This window comes from Oncorhynchus gorbuscha, linkage group LG12 (genome assembly GCF_021184085.1).
Source record: "Oncorhynchus gorbuscha isolate QuinsamMale2020 ecotype Even-year linkage group LG12, OgorEven_v1.0, whole genome shotgun sequence".
Taxonomy (NCBI): Eukaryota; Metazoa; Chordata; class Actinopteri; order Salmoniformes; family Salmonidae; genus Oncorhynchus; species Oncorhynchus gorbuscha.
The window spans coordinates 50,493,328-50,517,323 of NC_060184.1; the positions used below are offsets into that span (position 1 = coordinate 50,493,328).

At 42.0% G+C, this 23,996-nt stretch overlaps 2 protein-coding genes across 4 annotated transcripts in view; one reads left to right on the plus strand and one right to left on the minus strand.

The window, feature by feature from the left end:
* The window catches only part of LOC123991111 (phenylalanine--tRNA ligase, mitochondrial-like), a 150,646-nt gene that overhangs the window by 126,355 nt on the left and 295 nt on the right, over nt 1-23,996 (minus strand). The window contains exons 1-3 of one of the 3 annotated variants that reach the window (XM_046292327.1): nt 6,639-6,655; nt 5,724-5,773; nt 1,684-1,805 (exon numbers count right to left, since the gene is read on the minus strand). In XM_046292327.1, coding sequence (XP_046148283.1) covers nt 1,684-1,805; nt 5,724-5,773; nt 6,639-6,640 — 174 coding nt within the window. In that variant the 5' untranslated portion in view covers nt 6,641-6,655. Of the gene's footprint in view, nt 1-1,683; nt 1,806-5,723; nt 5,774-5,938; nt 5,959-6,638; nt 6,656-23,996 lie in introns of those variants that run through there. The other 2 variants (XM_046292326.1, XM_046292325.1) reach the window with 2 other exon arrangements.
* LOC123991112 (LYR motif-containing protein 4B) overlaps nt 5,924-23,996 on the plus strand; it is a 61,588-nt gene continuing 43,515 nt past the window's right edge. The window contains exon 1 of the mRNA XM_046292328.1: nt 5,924-6,074. Coding sequence (XP_046148284.1) covers nt 5,992-6,074 — 83 coding nt within the window. The 5' untranslated portion in view covers nt 5,924-5,991. The remainder of the gene's footprint in view (nt 6,075-23,996) is intronic.

Sequence of the window (23,996 nt, forward strand, 5' to 3'; positions counted from 1 at the left end):
ATTCAATTGATTGGACAGGATTTGGAAAGGCACACACACCGGTCTTTATAAAAGGTCCCACAGTTGACAGTTCATGTCAGAGCAAAAACCAAGCCATGAGGTTGAAGGAATGGTCCGTAGAGACAAGATTGTGTCGATGCACAGATCTCGGGAAAGGTACCAAAACATTTCTGCAGCATTGAAAGTCCCTAAGAACACAGTGGCCTCCATCATTCTTAAAAAGAAGAAGTTTGGAAACACCAGACTCTTCCAAGAGCTGGTCACCTGGCCCAACTGAGCAGTAGGGGAGAGGACCTTGGTCAGGGAAGTGACCAAGAACCCGACGGTCATAGTGACAGAGCTCCAGAGTTCCTCTATGGAACCTTCCAGAAGGACAACCATCTCTGCAGCACTCCATCAACAAGGCCATTATTGGTAGAGTGAACAGACGGAAGCCACTCCTCAGTAAAAGGCACATGACAACCCGTTTGGAGTTTCCAAAAGGAACCTAAAGACTCTCAGACCATGTGAAACAAGATTCTCTGGTCTGATGAAACCAAGATTGAACTCTTTGGCCTGAATGCTAAGCGTCACGTCTGGAGGAAACCTGGCACCATCCCTACGGTGAAGCATGCTGGTGGCAGCATCATGCTGTGGGAGACTAGTCAGGAGGGAAAGATGAACAGAGCTAAGTACACAGAGATCCTTGATAAAAACCTGCTACAGGGCGCTCAGGACCTCAGACTGGGGCGAAGGTTCACCTTCCAAAAGCACAACGACCCTAAGCACGACCCAGCCAAGACAATGCAGGGGTGGCTTTGGGACAGATCTCTAAATGTCCTTGAGTGGCCCAGCCAGAGCCCGGGCTTGAACCCGATCTAACATCTCTGGGGAGACCTGATAATAGCTGTGCAGCGATGCACCCCATCCAACCTGACAGAACTTGAGAGGATCTGCAGAGAAGAATAGAAGAAACTCCCCAAATACAAGTGTGACAAGCTGGTAGCATCATAACCCAAAAGATTAGAGGCTATAATCGCTGCCAAATATGCTTCAACAAAGTACTAATTAAAGGGTCTGGATACTTATGTAAATGTCATACTTTTTGAAAATATTTTTGATATGTCATTTTGGGGTATTGTATGTAGATTGATGAGGGGAAAATATATTTTTAATCCATTTTAGAATAAGACTAACATAACAAAAAGTGGAAAAAGTCACAGGGTCTGAATACTTTCTGAATGCACTGTATACCGATTGATTCTAGGAGAACATAACATATACAACAAACACTTTGAGCTTAATTCAACTGTCTTAACCCATCAGAATCCCAAATAAGCATATTTTACTCCACTGTTTATAAACAATGTCATTGTAAACAAACACAGTATAGCCTAAAAACATGGTTTAAACTCAAATTTAGATCACGTCAATTGGTCAGTCCATCCATAACTCGGTCTATGAATTTGAGAGTGGTTACATTTCTCCAGCCCCATCCCTGAGCTCTTTACCAAAACAGAGGCAGGGTGACCGGCGACCGCTTTGTTTGAACTGCAGATTGCCCCTTTAAGTAATAAAATCATCATCGTGCATCAAGTCACAAGTAAAGTACAAGTAAAGTGCACCAAGTAAAAAAGGAAAACAACAAAACAAAGACATCAATACAATGTTCAACTCAGGCAAAACACCATGTCAGGTACCTACCTCTCCAGGGTGAATGGTACGGAAGACTTTGCACTCACGATCTGTGGGATGAGAGGAGAGAGGAAGAGGGTATAGTTGTGTTTCAGTTCTGGTCACCCTCTGGCCTGAATCCTTCCAGCTGCCTGCACATGAGACAAAAAATAAATAAACCGATGGATCAAAGGCCTTGTTTTGTCAGGCGGAGCAGCGAGCGACCCCTCGGTGCTGGTGGGAGGAGACCATGGATTCACCCCAAAGCCAAGCAACAAGTCCATAATATACTATGCAGGGGAGAGGAGTCAGGCCTAGCATCAGTTTGAGTTTTCAGTTGACTGACTTGACAGTGAGTTCAGCAGGTTAATATAACCATTAAAAGGCAACAAATATATCTTCTATTTTGGAATTAGGAAAACAACATTTCCTACCAATTTCTCTTTTCACTCCTTATTCATTTTACGAGGGAGTGGGATGACCATTTCTCATTGCTTTTTAGAAAAGAAGTCATTTACCCAAACCACCCAGCCACGCAAACTCCGACGGCGCCACATCTCTTGGTCCGAATCCCTCACTAACCACGAGACCCACCATGTCAGAGGGTAAGAAGGGCCCCATAGGAAATCAATAGGAGACTCCACTCCTGAATGACTCGTCTTCTCTGAAGTGGCTGCAGACCAGCCGTTATGGCTCTCCCATGCAGACAGACTCGATAAAGGGTGGCTTGAGTGATCATCGCTCCCGCTCCACACTAACTGGAGCTCAGCTAGTCAGTCAGCGAGCAAGCAAAGGTGCTACCTGATACTGAAGAAGGAGAGAGTGGGAGTTTTGGGTGTGTAGTCACAGCAGGCAATCATCTGCACCGAGTACTCCCATTGACAGGCCTGCTGGCTTTTTTCATATAACTTTTATTTAACTTGTCAAGTCTCTTCTTCTTATTGGTGTCCTTTCGAAGTTGTTTCTTTGCAGCCATTCAACCATGAAGGCCTGATTCACACATTCTCCTTTGAACAGTTGATGTTGAGATGTGTCTGTTACTTGAACTCTGCGAGACATTTATTTGGGCTGAATTTCGGAGGCTTTGTATACACCTGACAGCAATGGGTGTGGTTGAAATAGCTGAAACCACTATTTTAAAAGGGGTGTCCACATACTTTTATATATTTAGTACATGTAAGAAGCACAGAAGCTTTGGATTCATTAGAGAAATTAGGCTACATTTTGTCAGATGTTTGACTGAACCTCAATGGATAACAAAGTCCTTTTGCAGAAGGGAGATGTTGCATGAATGAGATATCAATTTCCCTTTACATATGTGGAGTGGCAAAAAACAAGGTATCCAAATGAAAATAGATATTCTATATGGAAACGTAATATTCAAAACAACCCCTTGTCGTCATACCCAATTGGTAGTTAGTCTTGTCCCATCGCTGCAACTCCTGTACGGACTCGGGAGAGGCGAAGGTCGAGAACCATGCGTTCCCCGAAATACAACCCCACCAAGCTTCTTGACACACAGCTCACTTAGCCAGGAAGCCAGCCGCACCAACATGTTGGAGGGAACACCGTACAGCCACAAGGAGTCACTAGAGCGCGATGGGACAAGGACATCCAAGCTGGCCAAACCCTCCCTGTACGATTCTGGGTCAATTGTGCGCCACCTCATGGGCCCGATATCTAGTAATATCATCAACCATATGTAGTTAACTAGTGATTATGATTGATTGTTTTTATAAGATAAGTTTAATGCTAGCTTGCAGATTACCTTGGCTTACTGCATTTGCGTAACAGGCAGTCTCCTTGTGGAGTGCAACAAGAGAGAGGCAAGTCGTTATTGCGTTGGACTAGTTAACTGTAAGGTTGCAAGATTAGATCCCCCGAGCTGACAAGGTGAAAATCGGTCTTTCTGCCCCTGAACGAGGAAGTTAACCCACCGTTCCTAGGCCGTCATTGAAAATAGGAATGTGTTCTTAACTGACTTGCCTAGTTAAATAAAGATTAAATAAAGGTGTAAATATATATATATATATATATATATATATAAAAACCGGCAAATCGGCGCCCAAAAATAACGAATTCCGATTGTTATGAAAACTTGAAATAAGGCCTAATTAAATCGGCCATTCCGATTAATCGGTCGACCTCTAGTATAAACACTATGGGACCACACAGCCGTCATACAAAGGACCTTGTGAAGATGCTGGAGGAAACAGATACAAAAGTACCTATATCCACACTAAAACGAGTCCTATATCAACATAACATGAAAGGCCACTCAGCAAGGAAGAAGCCACGGCTCCAAAACCGCCATAAAAAGGACAATTATGTAGATATATTGAAGCAACATCAGTCAGAAAGTCAAAGCGTGGTCGCAAATGGGTCTTCCAAATGGACAATGGCCCCAAGCATACTTCCAAAGTTGTGGCAAAATTGCTTAAGGACAACAGAGTCAAAGTGTTGGATTGGCCATCAGAAAGCCCTGACCTCAAACCTATAAAAATGTGTGGGCAGAATGGAAAAAGCGTGTGCGAGCAAGGAGGCCTGCAAACCTGACTCAGTTACACCAGCTCTGTGAGGAGGTATAGTCCAAAATTCACCCAACTTAGTGTGGGAAGCCTGTGGAAGGCTACCTGAAATGTTTGACCAAAGTTAAACAATTTAAAGGCAATGCAACCAAATACTAATTGAGTGTATGTAAACTTCTGACCCACTGTGAATGTGATGAAAAAAATAAAAGTTGAAATAAATCATTATCTCTGCTATTATTCTGACATTTCACATTCTTAAAATAAAGTGGTGATCCTAACTGACCTAAGACAGTGAATTTTCACTAGGATCAAATGTCAGGAATTGTGAAACTGAGTTTAAATGTATTTGGCTATGGTGTATGTAATCTTCCGACTTCAACTGTATGTGTACTGCTTAGATAGCTAATCAAATTGTCATATTCTTATAATTCAAGGGATAGCCTATTCATTAAATAGGCCTAGTTTAAATGACTTAACCTTAGACTGTGACAGTAAACGCACATGAGATATCAACAGCAGATTGCTTGGGGGTTATTTATATTTCTGACGAATGCATGAAATGTATAGGCATGGGTCCTGCGTTATGACTGGTGCCAATACAACATTGTCTTGTTGAATAACCAGTTCATGGGAAGGTCATGTGTGGCAGAGAGGAAGTGTAAGCCCTATATAGTATGCCAAATTCATAATAAACATTTAAATAAAAGCAGCAATCTGCAGATGAAACGATTAACTCTACCCCTGCCACTGTTTCTGTAAAAAGAAAAATCGGTGGGTTGGGGCTGGAGAAATGTAACCACTCACAAACTAAAAGACAGAGGTATGGACTGACCAGCCATGATATTAAAGATTTAACCATGTTTGGAGCCTATACAGCATTTGTTTACATGTACTATGTTTACAAACATTGGAGTAAAACAAGATCATATGTGTTTCTGATGGGATAAAACAGTTGAACTAAGCTCACAAGGCATTGAAAGTTATATTCTTCAAGAATCAATGGGTACATATCATTCATTTATAAGTCCAAAAATAGATGTAGTTAACTGCTGATTGCACCTTTAAAATACAATATCCAAATGTAAATGATTACTATCATGAATTTGTCGTACTATATAGGGCTAAGCAAGTGTGTGGTTATCTATTTCAAGAAAACCAATTCCTACTCTACAATACCAGCGTTACAGGTGATCGCTAGCTACAGTAGGAAGATATGAATGTCTAAAAAGGTTTACAGTTGTCCACTTTACCTGTTCCTGACATGAACAGAAAATGCAATAACATAGACTGGAACTAACTCTAGCAAACTAGTTAGTCTCTTCGTTACAACGGTTTTCGTAAAGCTAACCGCAATGCTAACCATAGAAGCATAGCTATCTGGTTTATGATTGTGAATGGGGTGCCCTGGAAGGTTGAATCATTTGACAATGCCAATGTACTAAAACTCAGACATGGCAGTGTTGGTCATTTACAAAGAAGAAATTTGTGTAGGGAAAAAAACAAGAACATTACAAAAAGCACAGCTGAACGTTAGCTCACCTTTTACCACTGTGGAACGGTGGATTGTTTTGAGAAGACAGAAGATATGCCTGCAAAGAATAAGATATATTTACAGTTGTTTTGAAAAGAATGTGTAGATTACTCGTAAAATATAGTTATTTTCGTATCTTTATGATACTCTTTTATGGTAATAAATCTTAGAGGCTTTCTAAAGCCAAACTGAAAAGAGTAATTTTATACTGGCGCTCACTAACCACATTTAATAGAGGTCCTGAGCACGACCGAAGGTCGGAGCGTTTTTTGCAAGATGGCAGCGTCTACAGCACAGGTGCTTTCTCTGTATCGCAAGCTTATGAAAGAAAGCAGTAAATTTCCCTCTTATAATTACAGGTAAAAGCTTTGCTGTTTCCTATTGTCTGTGTTCTAGCTAGCGATATATATTGTTTAAGTAGTCTCATTGCCGGTCAACATTCTAATAGATTGGGTTGTGTAGAAATGAAATTAGACTTCAACAGAACTGGCTTATGTTCATGTGATTCAATTTCAAATCGTCTAGTCGGGGTTGGGCTGTTTAGCACCTCTGGCCATAACCTGCCTGTAGTACTTCAAAAGTTCAGGCTGGTCTCATAGAATAGACGTAAACAGAAACCACGTTTACATAAACGGTGTTTATGCAAGTAAAGTCATCACTTATTTTGTCGTCATATACGTCCTTGGTCATGACTATTCAATGCTAATCCCTAGTCAATAATGGCACCAAATCACCTGTCTGGAATCTTAAATTCAACACGATTTGTCCAATATCTCAAGATAGGGTGGTGTATAATGATATTACATTTTTAGGGTTGATGTCAAACACAGATGATTCAAATAAAAGTACAATGTAAATACTATGCGAATAAGGCAGTACAGAATACATAATTACAGTAATTTAAGACTAACGTAAACTCTTACATCGCCTTGGTCCGAACAATTGCCCTTATTTTAGCGCCCCAAAAACGTAATACTTCCAGATCAACTGTAATGTCAATACCATTGTAAAGCAAAAAAAAAAAAAAAACATCTAAAATTTGGACTCATCAGACCAAAGGACAGATTCCCACCGGTCTAATGTCCATTGCTTGTGTTTCTTGGCCAAAGCAAGTCTCTTGTTATTGGTGTCCTTTAGTAGTGGTTTCTTTGCAACAATTTGACGATGAAGGCCTGATTCACCCAGTGTCCTCTGATCAGTTGTTGAGACGTGTCTGTTGAACTCTGAATCATTTATTTGGGTCACAATATGAGTTGCAGTTAACTCTAAGGAGCTTAGCCTTTGCAGCAGAGGTAACTCTGGGTCTTCCTTTCCTGTGACAGTCCTCGAGAGCCAGTTTCATCATCAATCACATGGTTTTTGCAATTGCACTTCAAGGAACTTATGAAATTCTTGAAGTTTTCCAGGTTGACTGACCTTCATGTCTTAAAATAATGATGGGCTGTCATTTCTCTGCTTATTTGAGCTCTTCTTGCCATAATATGGACTTGGTATTTTACCAAATCTTCTGTATACCACCCCTACCTTGTCACAACACAACTGATTGGCTCAAACACATTAAGAAGGAAAGGAATTAAACCTTCAATAGTGAACATACTAGCAATACTAGCATTTGTCTTGGCTAGCGGTCTGTCGATAGTCTGCAAAAAGAAAGCATTTGTCTTGGCTAGCCTACTGTAGCCATGTCTATATATTTTGGAACATGTCTTAATGGGTGAGTGTCCTATTTTCATGTCTTCTCAATGACATACTTTCTAAATAAAAATGAATGCAGTTAATACAATGCAATTCTAAAGAATATAGTTATGTCTTGGATTTCAAAATTATTTTACACAGCTTTTTTTATAAAGTGCTTTTGGAAGGTAATTCAGACCCCTTGCCTTTTTCAACATTTTGTTACATTACAGCCTTTTTCTAAAAATTATATTTTTTAAATTTAATCCATCTAAACACACTATCCCATAATGACAAAGAGAAAACAGCTTTGTATTCAGACCCTTTGCTATGAGACAAGAAGTTGAGCTCCGGTGCATCCTGTTTCCATTGACCAACCGTGAGATATTCTAATACTTGATTGGAGACCAGCTGTTGTAAATTCAACTAATTGGACATGTTTTGAAAAGGTCTGTCTATATAAGGTCACACAGTTGATAGTACATGTACATTGAAGGTCCCCAAGAATATAGTGGCCTCCATCATTCTTAAATGGAAGACATTTAGGACCAAGGACTAACGAGAGCTGGCTGCCCGGCCAAACTGAGCAATCGGGAGGAGAAGGGCCTTGGTCAGGGACGTAACCAAGAACCCGATGGTCACTGTGACAGAGCTCTAGAGTTCCTCTGGGGAGATGGTTGTTCTTCTGGAAGGTTCTCCCATCTCTGCAGCTCTCCACCAATAAGGCCTTTATGGTAGAATGGCCAGACTGAATCCATTCCTCAGTAAACCGGGATAAGATGGCTAGATAGCTAGGCTAATTGAGGCTGCATGCGCATTCTTGTCCTGCACAGTTACAAACTCCATTCAGAATATAAAGTAGCAGCCTGTCTGTTGGCTCCTAGATGTTGTAGCCTATCCTTCTCCTTTTACTTTAAATTCCGTCTTACGTTGATTAGATATATCCTAACTTTTGCCCCACACAGAGGCTCGATTACTGTGGGCTATTGTCACTTTGATTTACTTATGATTGGTCAACGACAAGCTTACACGAGTCCCTCTCGTGAAGTGCGAAGAGCAGCCTCATCAATGATAGGCCTACATTTCTGTCTCTACTGCAGCAGTCTCGTTCGGCTCTATATAGGTCCTTATGGAAAAGTCAGTTAAAATGACAATTACCTGAGACCCGTGACATTCATATCAGATCTGACCTAGACCTTTGACAATATTTTGGTCCCGGATCGTGTCTTGGGTATTCTGGGAAAGGTGGATCAGCAAGCTCTTACAGGATTCTTTAAAGGCCCAGTGCAGTCAAAATACATTGTTTCCTTTTTGTTTTATTATTATTATTGTACAACATTTGATGATACTAACACAGTAAAAGTGTGTACACATTTGATCTGTGTTATTTCCTGATAGTTGCTGGCTGTAAATGCAATCTAGCATTAGAATGTACCAGAATGTACCACGTACATCTCTTGCCTACAACATATAGATCGGTGTAAGCATTATGAAGGGACATTCCACCTAACTATCAGAGCTTAAAGGAAAACTCCACTCTGAAAATGATATTTTGGGATTTGATTTGATTATTCCACTGTTGATACAGTCCCAATATGCTTTGCATACCAACAAAGTTTTCAAGATATAGTATTTTCAAGGTGCAAAGTGTCATCATCATCATGATGTTTTAAAAATGTAAGTGACACTTTGCTTATGAAAGTCCAATATCTTGAAAACTTGACTACAGACATGAAAATCATTTTGGGATTGTTAACCTTTTCAAGTGTATGTTCCAAATATCTCTAACGGTCACCCCAGCGTGAGTTGTTTTGTGCACGTGATGTCAGAATGCACTCACTGTTCCAAAATGTGATTGTTACTGAACAAGACAGTTAACACACGCTGCCTGACAATTATCTATAGGTTGTTTGAACTTGCCAATTTGAAATGATTTTCTAACAACAGTTGGAATTTAGGTGTGTTCCGCCACCTCATTAATTCACATAGAAGTAGCCCATTTCACAGTTGCGGACAATTTATGTTTGAGACTTTACTGAGGCAGACAAACTTCTCTCTTCAAGGAGAGCCCAAGCTCTTACCCAGTGTTCCTGCAGATCAGGTATGCAGACATTTGCGCAGTCTTGCACGAACTGGCACATGTTCTGACTGGCACTCGCATTGCCTTCATTATTGTTTTCCACAAATAATAACTTGTGTGCATTCCTATCAAAGGAAATGCCTTATTTTCTGTATATTGTGTTGTCGTTTCTACTGTAGCATACAGTATGTATGGAGCATAATGTATTTACAGTTTTATTCATGTTTTCAAGTACTGGTGACAATTCATTCGGATTATTATATTGATTAATGGACACCTTTGATGTGTGTGTATAAAATACTTTTTTGACGCTTGTGTTGATTATGATGAGCTAATGCTAAGCTATTTTCTAGCTATTTTCTAGCTACAGTATTTAGTCAGCCACCAATTGTGCAAGTTCTCCCACTTAAAAAGATGAGAAGTCTGTAATTTTCATCATAGGTACACTTCAACTATGACAGACGAGAAAAAAAATCCAGAAAATCACATTGTAGGATTTTTAATGAAATTATTTGCAAATTATTGGTGGAAAATAAGTATTTGGTCGCATACAAACAAGCAATATTTCTGGTTCTCACAGACCTGTAACTTCGTCTTTGAGGCTCCTCTGTCCTCCACTAGTTACCTGTATTAATGGCACCTGTTTGAACTTGTTATCAGTATAAAAACACCTGTCCACAACCTCAAACAGTCACACTCCAAACTCCACTATGGCCAAGACCAAAGAGCTGTCAAAGGACACCAGAAACAAAGTTGTAGACCTGCACCAGGCTGGGAAGACTGAATCTGCAGTAGGTAAGCAGCTTGGTTTGAAGAAATCAACTGTGGGAGCAATTATTAGGAAATGGAAGACATACAAGACCACTGATAATCTCCCTCGATCTGGGGTACCACGCAAGATCTCACCACGTGGGGTCAAAATGATCACAAGAACGGTGAGCAAAAATCCCAGAACCACACAGGGGGACCTAGTGAATGACCTGCCGAGAGCTGGGACCAAAGTAACAAAGCCTACCATCAGTAACACACTACGCTGCCCGGGACTCAAATCCTGCAGTGCCAGACGTGTCCCCCTGCTTAATCCAGTACATGTTCAGGCCCGTCTGAAGTTTGCTAGAGAGCATTTGGATGAACCAGAAGAAGATTGGGAGAATGTCATATGGTCAGATGAAACCAAAATAGAATTTTTTTGGTAAAAACTCAACTTGTCGTGTTTGGAAGACAAAGAATGCTAAGTTGCATCCAAAGACACCATACCTAATGTGAAGCATGAGGGTGGAAACATCATGCTTTGGGGCTGTTTTTCTGCAAAGGGACCAGGAGGACTAATCCGTGTAAAGGAAGGAATGAATGGGGCCATGTATCGTGAGATTCTGAGTGAAAACCTCCTTCCATCAGCAAGGGCATTGAAGATGAAACGTGGCTGGGTCTTTCAGCATGACAATGATCCCAAACACACCGCCCGGGCAATGAAGGAGTGGCTTCGTAAGAAGCATTTCAAGGGCCTGGAGTGGCCTAGCCAGTCTCCAGATCTCAACCCCATAGAAAATCTTTGGAGGGAGTTGAAAGTCCGTGTTGCCCAGCAACAGCCCCAAAACATCACTGCTCTAGAGGAGATATGCATGGAGGAATGGGCCAAAATACCAGCAACTGTGTGAAAACCTTGTGAAGACTTACAGAAAACATTTGACCTCTGTCATTGCCAACAAAGGGTATATAACAAAGTATTGAGATAAACTTTTGTTATTGACCAAATACTTATTCTCCACCGTAATTTGCAAATAAATTCATTAAAAATCCTACAATGTGATTTTCTGGATTATTTTCTTCTAATTTTGTCTGTCATAGTTGAAGTGTACCTATGATGAAAATTACAGGCCTCGCTCATCTTTTTAAGTGGGAGAACTTGCACAATTGGTGGCTGACTTAATACTTTTTTGCCCCACTGTATGTGTGGCGCCATGTTCACTCATCTTTCGGGTAAACTTTCGGAAGTGAATGAAGGGATGTGAATGATCGTAGACAACACACCCCCTTCAACTCACAAACAGACAACTTATCTTGTCTTATATCTTTGGTTGACGTGAAAAAACAAAACATGGCACGCATAAACTACCCATCGTCGGATTACTTCCGATTTTATTGAAAGTGTATTACTCAATTATTTCAATGAATGGTGAGCTCACCGGTGATGTGATTAATTGCAAATAGTAATTGCTATTAGCTAATCCATATTGTGGTTTCTGTCAGATGAGTTAGCTAAATATGACCGCTTGTGTTACATCAATCTTTCCTCAATTAGGGCTAGGACCAATGTAGCTTACATTTTCTGGTTTGGATGACTGTGTTATGCTGTCATTACTTCTGGGAATGTTTGTCTGAATATAGCATCCAAAAATAAACTGGTCACACTCAGGACATTTCTCATCAGTCAATGGACTAATGAGAAAATGGCCAAAAATAAATATATATATATATAATATATATATATATAAAATAAATGGGGGGGGTTCTTTAAGTGATGCTACCATATTTCATATTTTCAGTCCCTATATGGGAGGGGATGGGGCCAATCTTATTTGAGATATGGCCCTTTCCATTTCAGTAAGAGGGGCTGAGTGCGTTACAGGTAAATAGTCTTTATTGCAGTTGCACTACACTGATTATCTCACAACGGCTAGTCTTGTGCACCTAGATTTGCGTCACAACTGCAATTATGAATTACCTTGCTCGCAACTTTTGCCACTGCTCTGTGATCTAGCTTTACAACTGGTCACCTTTGCAATTGTAGTAAGCCCAATTATAAGCTATTATTCTCCCCAACGTTCAATAAGTTCTTTAGGCCTATTTATGCAAACTTTAAGTAAGTCACTGAAAACATGTATCTTTGACAATGATAAAATAATTGTGAGGTAAGGATAGCCAGTGTTTCCACTCATGTCAGTTAGAATAATGTTGCATTGTGCAACAAAGCATGATGCTGTCTGTGGCACAGAACAGCCCTGATTAATAATTGAAGGCTTAAAGAGACACCTCTTTCTCACTCTGCTTAAAGTGAAACTGAGTGTTTTAGCAACATATCTAAAAATCTGTTCATATACACCCCTTTTTTTTCTTTTTGACATTTTCTGACAAGTGAGCACATGGTGACTTTAACATTTTAATAAATTCATAGAATACATCATTCTCAAACATTCTACGGCATTTGTGAAAATTCAATAGCAATATAGAGTGGGAAAATGTCTGTGTGCTTGGACAATTAATAGACACTGCCATAGATAAAACCTAATAAAAACATCTGTTTTGTCCAGGACCGAAGTCTATGCAGACCGGTGCGTCATAGCCAATCAGCACTACATTAGGCCTATATGCAAATAAACCATTTATATCACACGGGCCTGTCATCATTCACATTGAACTGGACTGTGGACTTTACAGGCAGTAGCAACAGCACTTCAGGTTATTAGATCGCATTCGCCAAAAGTCACAATACATCTGAATGGATTTCTGTAAATATGTAATTACCACAGGAGTTCCCTTACATTTGTGAACTTCAGTCCTATTGATCAAACCATGAAAAAGTAGTCTCTCTGTTGCCTATGCACATCAACAAGACACATCGATGGCTCTGAACGAACTTTATTTAACTCTTTGCAAACTGGAAACCATTTATCCGGAGGCTGCATTCCTTGTAGCTGGGGATTTTAACAAAGCTAATCTGAAAACAAGACTCCCTAAATTTTATCAGCATATCGATTGCGCAACCAGGGGTGGTAAAACCTTGGATCATTGTTACTCTAACTTCTGCGACGCATATAAGGCCCTGCCCCGCCCCCCTTTCGGGAAAGCTGACCACGACTCCATTTTGCTGATCCCTGCCTACAGGCAGAAATTAAAACAAGAGGCTCCCACGCTGAGGTCTGTCCAACGCTGGTCAGAACCTAGCTGACTCTACACTCCAAGACTGCTTCCATCACGTGGACTGGGACATGTTTCGTATTGCGTCAGATGGAAATATTGACGAATACGCTGATTCGGTGTGCGAGTTCATTAGAACGTGCGTCGAAGATGTCATTCCCATATCAACGATAAAAACATTCCCAAACCAGAAACCGTGGATTGATGGCAGCATTCGCGTGAAACTGAAAGCGCGAACCACTGCTTTTAATCAGGGCAAGGTGTCTGGTAACATCTCAGAATATAAACAATGCAGCTATTCCCTCCGCAAGGCTATTAAACAAGCTAAGCGTCAGTACAGAGACAAAGTGGAATCTCAATTCAATGGCTCACACGAGAGGCATGTGGCAGGGTCTACAGTCAATCACGGACTACAGGAAGAAATCCAGCCCAGTCACGGACCAGGATGTCTTGCTCCCAGGCAGACTAAATAACTTTTTTGCCCGCTTTGAGGACAATACAGTGCCCCTGACACGGCCTGCAACGAAAACATGCGGTCTCTCCTTCACTGCAGCCGAGGTGAGTAAGACATTTAAACGTGTTAACCCTCGCAAGGCTGCAGGCCCAGACGGCATCCCCAGCCGCGCCCTCAGGGCATGCGCAGACCAGCTGGCCGGTGTGTTTACGGACATATTCAATCAATCCCTATACCAGTCTGCTGTTCCCACATGCTTCAAGAGGGCCATCATTGTTCCTGTTCCCAAGAAAGCTAAGGTAACTGAGCTAAACGACTACCGCCCCGTAGCACTCACTTCCGTCATCATGAAGTGCTTTGAGAGACTAGTCAAGGACCATATCACCTCCACCCTACCTGACACCCTAGACCCACTCCAATTTGCTTACCGCCCAAATAGGTCCACAGACGATGCAATCTCAACCACACTGCACACTGCCCTAACCCACCTGGACAAAAGGAATACCTATGTGAGAATGCTGTTCATCGACTACAGCTCGGCATTCAACACCATAGTACCCTCCAAGCTCGTCATCAAGCTCGAGACCCTGGGCCTCGACCCCGCCCTGTGCAACTGGGTACTGGACTTCCTGACGGGCCGCCCCCAGGTGGTGAGGGTAGGCAACAACATCTCCTCCCCGCTGATCCTCAACACGGGGGCCCCACAAGGGTGCGTTCTGAGCCCTCTCCTGTACTCCCTGTTCACTCACGACTGCGTGGCCACGCACGCCTCCAACTCAATCATCAAGTTTGCGGACGACACAACAGTGGTAGGCTTGATCACCAACAACGACGAGACGGCCTACAGGGAGGAGGTGAGGGCCCTCGGAGTGTGGTGTCAGGAAAATAACCACTCACACTCAACGTCAACAAAACTAAGGAGATGATTGTGGACTTCAGGAAACAGCAGAGGGAACACCCCCTATCCACATCGATGGAACAGTAGTGGAGAGGGTAGCTAGTTTTAAGTTCCTCGGCATACACATCACAGACAAACTGAATTGGTCCACTCACACTGACAGCGTCGTGAAGAAGGCGCAGCAGCGCCTATTCAACCTCAGGAGGCTGAAGAAATTTGGCTTGTCACCAAAAGCACTCACAAACTTCTACAGATGCACAATCGAGAGCATCCTGGCGGGCTGTATCACCGCCTGGTACGGCAACTGCTCCGCCCTCAACCGTAAGGCTCTCCAGAGGGTAGTGAGGACTGCACAACGCATCACCGGGGGCAAACTACCTGCCCTCCAGGACACCTACACCACCCGTTGTTACAGGAAGGCCATAAAGATCATCAAGGACATCAACCACCCGAACCACTGCCTGTTCACCCCGCTATCATCCAGAAGGCGAGGTCAGTACAGGTGCATCAAAGCTGGGACCGAGAGACTGAAAAACAGCTTCTATCTCAAGGCCATCAGACTGTTAAACAGCCACCACTAACATTGAGTGGCTGCTGCCAACACACTGTCATTGACACTGACCCAACTCCAGCCATTTTAATAATGGGATTGATGGGAAATGATGTAAATATATCACTAGCCACTTTAAACAATGCTACCTTATATAATGTTACTTACCCTACATTATTCATCTCATATGCATATGTATATACTGTACTCTACATCATCGACTGCATCCTTATGTAATACATGTATCACTAGCCACTTTAACTATGCCACTTTGTTTACTTTGTCTTCACACTCATCTCATATGTATATACTGTACTCGATACCATCTACTGTATGCTGCTCTGTACCATCACTCATTCATATATCCTTATGTACATATTCCTTATCCCCTTACACTGTGTATAAGACAGTAGTTTTGGAATTGTTAGTTAGATTACTTGTTGGTTATCACTGCATTGCCGGAACTAGAAGCACAAGCATTTCGCTACACTCGCATTAACATCTGCTAACCATGTGTATGTGACAAATAAAATTTGATTTGATTTTTGATTTTTGAACAACTAATGCTAGCCCAGAGCCAGATGAGCTAAAATATAACGAAGAAACTCTAGCTAGATAAACTCTCTCAAACTTTTCAGCTAGTTGGCTGTCGAAATTGTATTGTTAAACGATGGGGAATGGCAGCCTGCCCGTCCTTCTGCAGCTTGCCTTCCAATGCACGCCTGTCCCAACCTACGTAACTGAATGGGAACTTGTCTCCCTGCCTGCCAAATACATTGCCTGTCTGCCAACAAAAAAAGAGCAAAATAATAGTTGTCCAGCCTTTGCTGCTATGCTTGCAGATTTGTGTAATATGCTACGACCCGAATCAAAAAGTTCTGAACACCAAATGACAAATGTAGTTATAGTTTGTTGTAACGTTTAAACTTTTTGCATTGCATGGATCACCGGTGCAGTTGAATGCTGCATTGCTGTATGGTGCACTCAATATATTTTAGTTGAGTAGTCAGCCTAGGCTACTGCTCAAATGTTGCTGTAATAGGCCTATATGTTTCTCCTTTGCATGGTGTTTTGTTTTTTGGTTAATCATTGTCGAGCTTTAAAAACCAAGGCCAGACTGCAACATTTTAGTAGCTTAGCTACTGTGACCTGTCTATACACTTTCCTTCTGCTGTCCGCTGCAAACAGAACAAACAAGAGCAGCACAATTTTGAAGTTGAATTCACAGATGCAAGTGAATCATGCTGTAATTTCAGAAAGTAGATTACTTTACTGTTTGGTATTTTATTAGGATCCCCTTTAGCTATTGGAAAAGCAGCAAGCTACTCTTCCTGTGGTCCACACAGAACATAACAATACAGAACATTAATTGACAACAGCTCAAGGACAGAACAACATAAGTTTGAAAAAAAGGCACATGTAGCGTACGTATCAATGCATAAACACAAACTATCTAGGTCAAATAGGGGAGAGGCATTGTGCAGTGAGGGGTTGCTTTATCTGTTCTTTTGAAACCATGTTTGTTGTTTGTTTGAGGTATATGAGATGGATCGGAGTTCCATGCAATAATGGCTCTATACAATACTGTACGCTTTCTTGAATTTGTTCTGGATTTGGTGGACTGTGAAAAGACCCCAGGTGGCATGGCTGATGGGGTTAGTATGTCTCAGAGCAAATCAAATCAATCAATCCCAGAAGAACAGCAAAGGACATGGTGAAGATACTGGAGGAAATGGGTACAAAAAGTGTGTGTGTGTGTGGTATGTGTGTGTTGTTTATATATATTACACACACAGTAAACCGAGTCCTATATCGACATAACCTGAAAGGCCGCTCAGCAAGGAAGAAGCCACTGCTCCAAAACCGCCATTAAAAAAGCCAGACTATGGTTTGCAACTGCACATGGGAACAAATATCATACTTTTTGGAGAAATGTCCTCTGGTCTGATGAAACAAAAATAGAACTGTTTGGCCCTAATGACCATCGTTATGTTTGGAGGAAAACGGGGGAGGCTTGCAAGCCGAAGAACACCATCCCAACCATGAAGCACGGGGGTGGCAGCATCATGTTGTGGGGGTGCTTTGCTGCAGGACGCACTTCACAAAATAGATGACATGAGGATGGAAAATTAAGCTGTAGCATTAGCAATGTCTTTCAGAAGGAGAACTCACAAATGCGGAAATTCTGGAACATTTTTCAAATCTGAAAGTAAGGAATCAGATTCTGACAGTGACAGTGAGGAGCTGCCATTGAGAACCCTGAATATGAGGACCCCTTGTCCACTGAGAAAGTCCCAGTTCCCTTTGAAGGTGATGGAGGCAGACCGATAGTGGGTGAAGTACAGGAGTTCTGTGGTAGCTGGAAGGCTGCCAGCCATTTCACCCCTCCTGGCCCTGCTGTTTGCTTTGATGAGTCCCAGTCTGGAGTGCAACACCCCTTGTAATTTCCATCTGAGGCAGAGTGCTTCAAGTTGTTTCTGACAAAGGAGCTGGTGGAAGACAGAGCAATCACTATGCCTTGGAGCTACAAGAGAAGAGAGAGCCAGGAGTGAGGGGGAAACTCGCTGAATATGTGACGACCACAATTAGTGAAATTTATACCTTCCTGGCGACCGTCCTTCTCATGGGGATAGTAAAGAACTCCCTAAGAGAATATTGGAGCACAGATCCTATGTTTGCAACTTCCTTCTTTTCCCAAGACTGCTTCTTAGTTCTGCTGCGATGACTGCATTTCATCAACAATGCTACTGCTATCCTAAATGACCCGTTATACAAACTAAGAAATGGCAACAGCTGGCAGTAAAGTGGCATGACAAACGAGACATCATGTCCTATCCACTGTCCATACAGCAACCATGTCGGCCACAGGGAAGGTTGACCACCTGGTGGAAAGAGAGAAATCAAACCAGACTGTGTGCTTGACTATAACCTCAAATTGGGAGCAGAGGATAAGGCGGACATGATAAACAGCTTTCTGGAATGTACACAGAAAATGACCAAGTGGAATAATAGATTATTAACTATGACTGCAATGCAGGCAACAGACGGAAAATGTGAACGTGTGTGCAGGACGGGAGATGAGCAAATGTCTGCAGACTTGAACTGCACGAACAATTGGGAAGTGTTTGGGGAATTTTGTCTGGGTCAGAAATGTTTTTTAAAATATTGATTGGTCCACAAAAGTAAAAATTTCAACTTTTTATGTGGATGAATGAGGAACACACCTCAATTCAAACTTTTTTTTAGAAAATAAAAAACTTATTAGAAAATTATTTGAAATTGACAAGTTGAAAACCGCCTATAAATAAAAATAGGCTGCGTGCCTTGGTTTGAGGGCAGCACTGATTAAATGTACTGTTGCGTAACAATCGCATTCTGGAAAGGAGAGAACGTTCTAACATCACGTGCATAAAAAAACTCACTGGGGCAACCGTTAGAGATATTTGGAACTCACGCATGAAAGGGTTTCAGTGACTTCATTAGCTGTGGTTTCTGATGCTTATATGGTTGACTCATCAGCGTTCATGGACATGCATGCTTTGTTTAATGCCACTGGCAGGTCATTAGTAAAACATTGAAAAGAGTAGAGTGCCTAGAGAGCTGCCCTGCTGTACACCACACTTTACATGTTTGACATGAGAGAAACGTCCATTAAAGAAAACCCATAGAGTTCTATTAGATTGCCATATCGTTGATTCAGAGCTGAGATTGAAAAGCCATAATACATGTTCTTTTTCAACAACAGGTTATGGTAAATAATATTAAAGGTTGCACTGAAATCTAACTTTACAGCTCCCACAATTTTCTTCTTATCAATTTCTTTCAACCAATCATCAGTCATTTGTGTCAGTTGACTCGCTTGTGCATCCTATTCGGCCCGCGGCCCTTGTGCTTGACACATACGCTAGCCTATTAGTCACATTATGACTGACTTGTGATCATTGACTTTGCTAGTTTGAATTTGACATTCCCAGCCTTAGTTAGTCATCCATTTTTGTTCAAAATATTTAGTAATTGAAACAAACAGTGCATCCCGAATGTGTAGAGACAGCAAACAATGTATCAGGCCAGCTGTGATTTACAACCTTATAGCAATGTTTTGCTATACTGTATTGGTGAATTCTATTAATTATGCATTAAACTGCATCCATCTATTCTGCCAACAATGCCTTACTGTATGTCATGGAATTGAGTCAAATAGAACCCATTTTTAAAACCTATCTTTTTTTGGTTTTGTAGCTTAAACTAGGAATTTTATAGATTTTACTTATGATTGTCCGTTTGTTTCATCTGCAAAGCAGTGAAGACGCTGTCGGTACTACTTTAAAGTGTGTTACGCCTGGTTAGGGATCGTGTAATAGACCTAAAGGTGCTGTTTTAACTTCATGGTCAAAAAACTTAAGCAACGTATGTCCCCAGACAGTGCTTCAAATTGGCTGCAGCAATATCACTGCGTTCACAGGCAAACGTGGAAAATTAACCAGAGGACGCATGAGAGGATGCTTTTTGATTCTCTTCACCGCTCATGCATTACCAATGGTGGAAACTCACTCCGGCTGAAGCATAAGCCATTTCAACGCTTTCAAATCCATGATGGGGAGTGTTGAAGTGCACAATTCAGGAGAAGGGTAATGTAGAGAGCCTTGTGAGAGCCATAGGGGAAGACTGTGTGAGGTGGGGAGAGAAGGATCGAGTGGGAGAGGGAATAACATGAATGAATAGCAGATGTGCTGAAGTAAGAGAAAATATGAGAGAAAGGGGGTGGGGGGGAGCGGGAAACTCCAAGAGAGTCTCGGAGAGAAAGACTGAGAGGGAAGATAAGACTGAGATGGGGAGAGATGAGACATTATGTGAGGGAGAGATGTAGGCTTTATTGCAGACACACTGCAGAATATGAACCTTATCAAAGCAAGGGCAGACTGGCATAAGTAGGTCTTGCGTTATTTTTAACTTTTCCCCTGTGGCTTCCAGTGCTAACACTGTGCTAGTGTGGTGTCGGTGACGATTCATGTGCAGCTGTGCGATGGCTCTTATTCATCAAGCAGAGAGTCAAGAATTAAAACCTTGAAAATACGTGGCTAAATAAGTGATCATGGAAAGCCACCCTTGTGCCACATAGAGTGTTAATTCTCTGTGAAATCTCTACACATCTGTCTGAGTGTTTCCCTGCAGACATGTTTGAGGGATTTGAGTGCACCCATATTCAGTCATGTTTACAGCGAGAAGGTAGAACCCATGTTTACTCTTCAAACAGTACAGAATGATGTATGCCTTGTTTGGCTTTGAGAACACCTTTGTCAATTGTTATTGGTTCATATTTAGTACGTCATTTCAAAGCAAATGTTTTTTCTCCTTGTTTTCTTTCTCATTCCTCATTAGGAGAGATGTATTTGGAGAACACTAATCACTGCTTCATACTGTAATGTGGAGCCTCCCCCAATAGTGATTTTGGTTCCCAAATGGCCATTTCTGTCAACTCTAACATCAAGAATACTGCCCATCGGTCTGAAAAAACTACAACAATGTTAATAATAAACCCTGCCGTTTAGGTACCTACAGGACATTTGGAAAGTATTGACCCCTTCACATTTTGGTACATTCCAGCCTTATTCTAAAATGGATTAAATCAAACATTTTCCTCATTAATCTACACAATATCCCATAATAACAAAGCAAAAACAGTTTTTTAGAAATGTTTGCAAATGTAACATATTCAGACCCTTTCCCATGAGACTAAATTTAGCTCATGTGCATCCTATCCCATTGATCATCCTTGATGTTTCTACAACTTGATGGGAGTCCACCTGTGGTAAATTAAATTGATTGGACATGATTTGGATAGGCACACACCTGTCTTTATAAGGTCCCACAGTTGACAGTGCATGTCAACGCAAAAACCAAGCCATGAGGTTGAAGGAATTGTCTGTAGAGCTCAGAGACAGGATTGTTTCGCGGCACAGATCTGGGGAAGGGTACCAAAACATTTCTGATGCATTGAAGGTCCCCAAGAACGCAGAGGCCTCGATCATTCTGAAATGGAAGAAGTTTGGATCCACCAAGGCTCTTTCTAGAGCTGGCCGTATGGCCAAACTGAGCAATCGGGAGAGAAGAGCCTTGGGCAGGGAGGTGACCAAGAACCCGATGTTAAACTGACAGAGTTCCAGAGATTCTCTGTGGAGATGGGAGAATGTTCCAGAAGGACAACCATCTCTGCAGCACTCCACCACTAAAATGCACATGTCAGCCCGCTTGGAGTTTGTCAAAAGGTACTTAAAAGAACTCTCAGACGATGACAAAAACAAGATTCTCTGGTCTGATGAAACCAAGATTGAGCTCTTTGGCCTGCATGCCAAGCATTACGTCTGGAGGAAACCTGGCACCATCCCTACGGTGAAGCATGACTGTGGCAGACTCATGCTGTGGGAATGTTTTTCAGTGGCAGGGACTGGGATACTAGTCTAGATAGAGGGAAAAATGAACATAGCAATGTACAGAGATCCTTGATGAAAACCTGCTCCAGTAAGCTTGAGACTGGAGCGAAGGTTCACCTTCCAATAGGACAACGACCCTAAGCACACATCCATGACAGCGCAGGAGTGGCTTCGGAACAAGTCTCTGAATGCCCTTGAGTGGCCCAGCCAGAGCCCGGACTTGAACCCGATCGAACATCTCTGGAGAGACCTGAAAATAGCTGTGCAGCAACGCTCCCCATCCAACCTGACAGAGATTGAGAGGATCTGCAGAGAAGAATGTCAAACTCCCCAAATACTGGCGTGTCAAACTTTCCCTCTATCCTGACTAGTCTCCCAGTCCCTGCCACTGAAAAACATCCCCACAGCATGATGCTGCCACAATGCTTCACCATAGGGATGGCCAGAGAATCTCGTTTCTCATGGTATGAGAGTCCTTAGGTCCCTTTTGGCAAACTCTAAGAAGGCTGTCATGTGCCTTTTTACTGAGTGGCTTCTGTCTGGCTACTCTACCATAAAGGCCTGATTGGTGGAGTGCTGCAGAGATGGTTGTCCTTCTGGAATGTTCTCCACAGAGGAACTCTAGAGCTCTGTCAGTCACCATTAGGTTCTTGGTCACCTCCCTGACCAAGGCCCTTCTCCCCTGATTGCTCAGTGTAACTGGGCGCCCAGCTGTAGGAAGTGTCTTTGTGGTCCCAAAATTCTTCAATTTAAATCAGGCACTGTGTTCTTGGGGAACTTCAATGCTGCAGACATTATTTGGTACACTTCCCCAGATATGTGCCTTGACGCAATCCTTTCTCTTAGCTCTGTGGACAATTCCGTTAAACTCATGGCATGGTTTTTGCTCAGACATGCACTTTTCAACTGTGGAACTTTTATATAGACAGTGTACATGATTTGGAAAGGCACAATCAATTGAATTTACCACAGGTTGACTCCAAGTTGTAGAAACATCTCAAGGATGATCAATGGAAACAGGATGGACCGGAGTTCAGGGGTCTGAATACTCATGTAAATACTCATGTAAATTGTTTAATCAAACCTTTTTCTGATATCAGGACATAAAAACTACTATAATTAGCCTAGTGTGCATGTGCGGCCCGAGCTCATTTTCCCCGTCTAAACTCGCTGGCTAGCTGAACTATGCTAGTTTTCGTACTCAAATATTGCGCCCACAACTTTAAAACTCGTTATGCAACCATGTAACTAAGAAATTTGCCAGAAAGAAATATTTTTGTTGTTGTTGAATAGTAATGACTGGTTCGAGATCTGTCGTAAGACTACGGTGGCAAAGTATATCTTTGCTACTTAATGCGGATCCATGTTCAGTTTTCAGATCCACTGGGGTCATTGGTGTAGATCAGCTGCACTTTGACAGCAGGCAGCCTCTCCTCACTTGGCTTGACAGGATATGTAGTGGTTTTGCCAACACAGTCAGATATTTATACACTTTGTACCCTTATCCATTTTTTAACTGACAGTGTTTGTTGATTAAATGAGACTTTATTACTATAATGAGTAATCCAGGAAAGTTTATTGACACGAGCAAATTTCAACTCTACAGAGAGCAATGACTACAATGAATGGCTAAATTACTTCTGGACACGAAGGGTCCGTGGTGCTCCACCTCACCCCTCTGCCCTGAGTGTACAGAAGATGAAGACCACCTTCCTAATATTGAGTTGCACCCACCCTTTTCCCCCCCAATTCATCAGGGAATGGACTCTACAAGGTGGTGAAAGCGTTCCAAAAGGATGCTGGCCCATGTTGACTCCAATGCTTCCCAAAGTTGTATCAAGTTGGCTGGATGTCCTTTGGGTGGTGGAGCATTCTTAATACACATGGGAAATTGTTAAGCGTGGAAAAACCCAGCATCATTGTAGTTCTTGCCACAAACTGGTATGCCTGGCACCTGCTATTATACCCTGTTCATAGGCACTTAAATCTGGTCCTGCCCATTCACCCTCTTAATGGCACACATACACACAATCTATCTCAATTCTCAAGTCTTAAAAACCCTCCATTTAAACTGCCTAGTCCCCTTCATCTACACTGATTTTAAGTGGATTTATCAAGTGACATCAATAAGGGATCATAGCTTTCACCTGGTGAGTCTGTCACGGATAGAGCAGCTGTCCTTAATAATGTTTTGTTCGCTCAGTGTATAAACTGTCAGCTTAGCCTGGGGGGTGTGTTCCAGTGAGCTTTCCTGCCAAAAGCTGACACTGGCTGAA